The sequence below is a fragment of the Ostrea edulis genome, chromosome 7 (genome assembly GCF_947568905.1).
Source record: "Ostrea edulis chromosome 7, xbOstEdul1.1, whole genome shotgun sequence".
NCBI lineage: Eukaryota > Metazoa > Mollusca > Bivalvia > Ostreida > Ostreidae > Ostrea > Ostrea edulis.
This window is the reverse complement of record NC_079170.1, coordinates 62,567,807-62,574,824: the sequence shown is the minus strand read 5'-3', so window position 1 is coordinate 62,574,824 and position 7,018 is coordinate 62,567,807. Positions and strand designations below refer to the sequence as shown.

At 36.4% G+C, this 7,018-nt stretch overlaps 1 protein-coding gene across 2 annotated transcripts in view; it reads right to left on the bottom strand.

Moving 5' to 3' along the window:
- Window positions 1–214: 214 nt before the first annotated feature.
- The window catches only part of LOC130048371 (amidase-like), a 28,941-nt gene continuing 22,137 nt past the window's right edge, over window positions 215–7,018 (bottom strand). For both annotated transcript variants that reach the window (XM_056145020.1, XM_056145019.1), the window contains exons 6-12: window positions 6,878–7,017; window positions 6,357–6,557; window positions 6,180–6,254; window positions 5,537–5,693; window positions 5,307–5,369; window positions 4,073–4,360; window positions 215–2,795 (exon numbers count right to left, since the gene is read on the bottom strand). In XM_056145020.1, the coding sequence (XP_056000995.1) occupies window positions 2,599–2,795; window positions 4,073–4,360; window positions 5,307–5,369; window positions 5,537–5,693; window positions 6,180–6,254; window positions 6,357–6,557; window positions 6,878–7,017 (1,121 nt within the window). In that variant the 3' untranslated portion in view covers window positions 215–2,598. The remainder of the gene's footprint in view (window positions 2,796–4,072; window positions 4,361–5,306; window positions 5,370–5,536; window positions 5,694–6,179; window positions 6,255–6,356; window positions 6,558–6,877; window position 7,018) is intronic.

Sequence of the window (7,018 nt, the reverse complement as noted above, 5' to 3'; positions counted from 1 at the left end):
TCAGGGTTCCCCCATCTACATCATGTGGTCACACACTGAAAATAGCAACCCAAACAATTGGTCACCAAATCATGTTGTGGTTTGTTTCCCAGTTTTACCTACTGAATCCAATGAAATGAAGGAGCCTGCCCATAAAAAGTCAAAACTTTGTATTGATTCAGATGATACCCCGGAAATCACCATGGACTCACAAAATGAAAAGACGGATACTAAATCTGATGACAATGCATTTATTAAGACAACAGAAAATGATAAAGATAAAACATCTTTTGACGATTCGGATTTTTCTGATCTTGGTAAAATTGTCTTTCTGTAAAGGACTTGGAGAAAGAACTCAGAGATTGGAGACGTTATTGTGTTAACATGAGCAAAGAAACTTCAGATAAGCTCTGCAATCTGCTCAATCTTTTCAACATTGTAGATGGGAACGTTTTCCCGAACGTGAAAATTCTTCTTCACATTGGATGTGTTTTACCTATCGCAACATGTGAGGCCGAAAGATCCTTTTCTGGATTAAGACGCATCAAGAGTTACATGCGCAGTACTATGCAAGAGGACATATTGACTGGGCTTACACTAATGCATCTTCACCATTCATTAGAAATTGACCAAAAGGAAATTGTACAATCATTTATCAGGCAAGGAAAACGAAGATTATCTCAGTCAAGTCTCTTTAGTTAAATAACACTTCCTACCAGAAAACATCAATACACGACAAAAAGGTCGCCCGCGTGGTGCAGTGGTTATATAGAGCGTTTCCTTCGAGAGTTGGAAAATAAAGGGTTGAACATTATATCACGGGTTCGATTTTGTGAAAAGGTTCGACCCCCACCCACCCCCGGAAAAAATTTCTGGATCCGCGCCTGTATACGTGTATATTCTTAGTCGATTATTTGATAGCTTTAGTCGAAGAATATTCGATTATTCGAACTTTTTTACCACTGAATAATGTAATTAATCAGGTGATGGTCCTTTGTACAATTTATATTCATATATTGTTCAGTATAACTTACTCACGTGCCAAGAATCAGATCCGCGTAATACAAGCTACCTCAAGTCAAATTGATATTGGTTGGTTGTATATTCTTTAACGTCCCGCAAGAAAACCTTTCTCTCATATGGAGACGTCACCATTGCTGGTGAAGGGCTGCAAAATCTAGACCTATGCTATAGGCGCTTACGGCCTTTGAGCAGGGAGGTATTTTTATCGTGCCACACTTGCTGTGACAGAGGGCCTCGGTTTTCATGGTCTAATCCGAAGGACCACCCCATTTAGTCGCCTACGACAAGCAAGGGATTCTGCGGACCTATCCTAACCCGGATCCCTGGTCCGAGATATATCGAATCTTTTACGTTATAAATGTTTTTAAAAAGAAATACATTTGTCATGTGTTGAAATGGGAGAAACATGAATTTAACCTATCTTTCATTCGTGTAGGGATATATTCATTACTTTGAAGATCTTAATTTGGAAGGATAGCTTGATAAAATTTCTAAACTATTCCACTTACATGGAGACGTCACATTAATACATTATTCAGTATACAACTTCCACTTTCTAAAAAAAAAACAAAAACAAAAACAAAAAACACACAAACAAACAACCAAAGAGAAAGCAAAGAAATCACACAAAACCCACATGTAATTAATAATAGGGTGGCGGAAATCCAATTGTCATTGGATTTTATGGCAAAAATGTTAAGGTGCCACCTTATTTTTCTATTTTATTATGTTTATATTTATCAAGATTTATAAAAATTAGGGAGATCCCAATGTCATTCTTGTTTAGGTTGTCTGAGTTGTAATTTTGATACTCGGGGATCTCCCTATTATAGGGGTTGTAAATAAGTTGTCAACTTCTTCAATCGTCATTAATAAATGACATTTTCAACCAACAATATGTATTCTATTGTTAATTGCCAAGAAAAATAACAAAGCTGCGGGACATGAGAAAATCGGTTTCTTCGAATAGTATTTTATATTCTTATAAAAATGGAGAGCATAAATAATAATACATGTACTTACCACTTTTATTCAATTAAGGCTTCAAAACTCCATTGACTGATTTTTACTTCCAAACTTATATAAACTATGTACAATGTCTGATTTTTACTTCCAAAGTTATATAAACTACAATGTCTAATTTTTACTTCCAAACTTATATAAACTACAATGTCTGATTACTGCAATGTCTGATTTTTACTTCCATACTTATATGAACTACAATGTCTGATTTTTACTTCCATACTTATATGAACTACAAACTACAATGTCTGATTTTTACTTCTAAATACATTGTAATTATCTTATATATATATATTTATATATATATATATATATATATAGAGAGAGAGAGAGAGAGAGAGAGAGAGAGATAATACACACACAATAAGGAATCTCTCCAGTGGGGGATGTAGAGAGCTCATTTAAAACGACTTCAAATTAAAGATGTTTTTAAAAAAGATCTAGATGTGAAAGTGTTTTGATAATGAAATACAAATCTATATATTAAGTGGCTTACTGTAAATCATTTTGCAGTTCACTACATACATTTGATATCATAAAATATTCTAGTTGTAATAACGACAGTCAGACTGTTTATTTTTGCCCGTCCCGAATTTTCTCGTAGGCCCGGGCGACTTGAAGAACCGTAACGTCATCGAACATTTTCCCTACGATCATCATCCCACATGGCAGCCCCTCGCTGAACCCTGCGTTGATGGTCAAGGCCGGGTGACCAGTGACGTTGAATGGGGTCGTGTTTTTTAACATTCCAAAAAGAAGTTTAAGTGTTTCTGAAAAATGAATACAAACCTCTTTAAGTATATTCTGAAGAACAAATGTGACTCTTGACTTATTTTATTACATATTGGATTCTGATATCAACCCTCGACCAATATTGGATTCTCATATCAACCCTCGACCAATATTGGACTCTAATATCAACCCTCAACCAATATTGGATTCTCTTATCAACCATTGATCAATATTGGATTCTAAGGTCGATGTTAGTGTAATAATAAAACGGGTGTGTCGATTCCAACCCAGTTAATTTCCATTTTAGTATATTCCAATGCTTTCGCTCTCTATCTTGAAACTATCCTTTTCGTCTTGTTTACATATTTTCCCGACAAAAACAAAATTCAAAGAAATATCTAAAATGAAATTTTTCCAATTCGATCGTTTAAAAAAAGTATTCATTGTTTAAATATAGGTTTGAATTGATTTGACTATTCTCCTCAGATATCAACAATCAAGAGCTTTTGTACATTTAGAGCTTTTGTACATTTAGAGGAACTATAATTCATTTTTCATTATAAAATTAATTTATTTTATGTGTTTATCATATCTTAGAGACCGAATATGGTAGAAGTGTAATTATAAATGAATACAATAATCCACAGGTTTTGCATCGCCTGGTAACCTAACATACACTTTTTTATGTAGCTACATGTACATGTACGTAAGCAAGCGACATTTGTTGAAGTTGTGAGGGGTTAATAACTGTTTGAAGTATGATACAAGTATAAAGGTAAAATATATTAGAATTTTTTCATATCAAAATGATGTGAGACTACAGCGATGTAGCTCTCTGGTACACACCAATTGCCCCCAAAGAGCTATATTTCTACAGCTAGAAGCATATTACAGTAGAACGTAATCAGCATGTGCAATTTTTGCCTGATCATGGCAAGAGTTTTGCATGACTTTCTTATATAGAATAAATCTCATGATTCGTAATCGTACAAGCAACTCTTCCTTGTGTACCCCACTGTTCGAAACACACGGTGTCCCCCACTGTTCGTAACACACGGTGTCCCCCACTGTTCGTAACACACGGTGTCCCCCACTGTTCGTAACACACGGTGTCCCCCACTGTTCGTAATACACGGTGTCCCCACTGTTCGTAATACACGGTGAAGTAAAAGGTTAATTGGACAACTTACTTATCAAGCATTATGCACATTAATGAAGACAGCCATTCAAATGTTCTACATACCAAAGTATATACAGAGCTCTTAACATCTTTAGTGACAGTGGCAAAATATTGTTTTTCAGTATCTACAATTACCTCCAATAGAATGTTCTGTTGTGGGAAGTTTAAACGGTTTTCCCGGAAGTGTGGGCATCACCATAACGTCATAATCTCTAAGAATTCTGTCATACTCTCTTCTCAAGACTTGGACCAGGTTTTGAGCCTTGGCGTAGAATTTGTTCTGATAGTTCCTCTGTATGTACTCCGAGAAGATCATGACAATTTGGGCTGCAAAGGGGACATCATAAGGGCGATTTTTGTATGCACCGGTTAACGCCTCTTGCAGTGGTAGATCATAGGTTCCTTTCCAGCCGTATCCGTGACCTAAATTATAATATTACGATGTTACCAATATGAAGGTTACGGAGTATAGTGATACACGAAGCGATACCACTAACAGCAGAAAATTAAAAGAACCTCTTTTAAAATCAAGGGAAAGGGTAAAGAGTGTTGATTTTCTGAATGTTCTTTTTGTGACAACAGTCTATATAACACATGTATGTATTGCTGAATGACTATCCAAACTAATTGTACAGACATGTAATGCAATTTAAAACGGTGAAACAATAGAAAGTGTTTATAACAAGAGGCCCATGGGCCACATTATTCACCTGAATCACCTTGGCCCATATCTGAAGACTTTCCATATATATGTGCATGTAAAACCTTAGTCCCCATTATGGCCCCAACCTACCCCTGGAGACCATGATTTTTGCAAACTTGAATCTACACTATATCACACAGCTTCCATGTAAATGCAACTTCGTTGGCCCAATCGTTCTTGAGAAGAAGATTTTTAAAGATTTTCCCTATATATTTCTATGTAAAACTTTGATCCCCTTGCGGCCTTATCCAACCCCCGGTGACCATGATTTGAAAAACTTGAATCTGCACTATATCAGAAAGCTTTCAGGTAAAAATCAGATGTTCTGCCTTAGTGGTTTTTGAGAAGATTTTTAAAGATTTTCCCTATATATTTGTATGTAAAATTTGATCCCCTATTGTGGCCCCATCCAACCCCTGGGGGCTATGATTTTCACAATTTAGAATCTGCACTACCTAATAAAGCTTATCTATAAATTTCATCTTTTCTGGCCCAGTAGTTTTTGAGAAGAAGATTTTTTTAATGGCCCTACTCTATTTTTACCTTTTCTTGGTGATCTCCCCTTGGAAGGTGAACATACATATGTACAAACCAGGGATCTATAGTATATAGGTCCCTGGTACAAACTGAATACACTTTAGTCATAATCAGATATCAAAATCCTACCGTTTCCTTTCACCATTGTTTGGTATGTCCCCTCAAACGTAACCGGAGTCCATATTGCAGTACCTGCATATACATCGTTACGATATCGTTATCAATACGATCGACACAAAGTGATATAACAAAATAACATTAACTGTCAGGAAGACAACTATACACATAAAAATGACGACACGAAGCAGCTTTATTGAAAATTGTTAAGACTAGGAGTGAAGACGACTTCGATACCATACCATCGTTGTGGATGGGTAGAGAGACTTCCGATACTTCTGCCCCTGCTTCTTTAAGTTTTAAAGCGGCATCCCTTACCAGCGTCGCTACGTCTTCATCTACCCCCTCAAAACCTTCAGAAATAATGGCTACCTTTTTTCCTTTAATTCCATCGTTGAACTAAATCAAAGGGAAAAAATATGTGTGTGAAATTACATATACATTTATCGGCCTCATCCGACTGACATGACGCTGTAGAGTATGTAGGAAACACCATACTTATACATAAAACAAGTTAGAACTGTCAACCGAAATACATCTAGACTTTACAAACATTGATGATTTGTTTCATGCGGAAAGTATCTAGACTTTACAAGCATTGATGGTTTTTACATGCGGAATGTATCTAGATTTTACAAACATTGATGGTTAGTTACATGTAGAATGTATCTAGATTTTACAAACATTGATGGTTAGTTACATGCGGAATGTATCTAGACTTTACAAACATTGATAGTTAGTTACATGCGGAATGTATCTAGATTTTACAAACATTGATGGTTGATTACATGCGGAATGTATCTAGTTTGTTAGTTAGTTATACATTGGTTAGTTACACGCTCCAATATTTATCTAAACTGTTCAAATATGTGATATGCCACTGACCAGTTTGGAATAGGAAGGAACGGACATCGCCGGAAACTGTCTAGGGTCATTTCCGTCATCGTATCCAGCAATCGCCTAAAAAATCAATGTGATGAATATAAAGAGTAACCAGTAGGTTTTCATCAGAAAAAGAGGCCAAATGTAGTTTCTGAATTACAAAGAAACCCAACAAGACACCTCCAGCAAAGTGGCACAATCCTCCACAGTTCTGGCCATCGGTCCCGTGTGATCAATAGTGATTTCTATCGGCATTATACCGGTATAAGGCACCAGACCGTATGTTGGCTTCAAACCCACGAGTCCGCACCAGCTTGATGGAATACGGATGGATCCGCCCTGGTCCCCACCAATAGCTACGTCAACGACTTTTCTAGCAACCTTTACGGAAGAAAGTTTAGAAACTCAATATCACCAGTGTGTCATTTTCATTCAATTCATTTTATAACCGGAAATAACTATGTAAGGATTACTACAAATTAAAGCTGCTTAGTTACATGTATATTAGATAATTTTGCATAATACATTTTCCACTATTCGATATGGAGATTACTTGCCAAAGAGGTTCTGAATTAAATATTCTCTGCATTGTGTTGTCTATATTGCTTGTATTTACGTATTTTCTTGTCTATGTCATTTATTAGAGGAAGGTTCACCAATACACATTTAATGAGTGGTTTAAAACAATACAATCCGTTTACCAGAGATCCAGATCCTGAGCTAGATCCGCCGGTACTCCTAGTGGGATCGTACGGATTCTTAACGGGTCCAGATGATGACGTCGCGCTGTTGCCGGAGAAACAAAGGTCTTCACACACGGATTTACCTAGAATTCTTCCTCC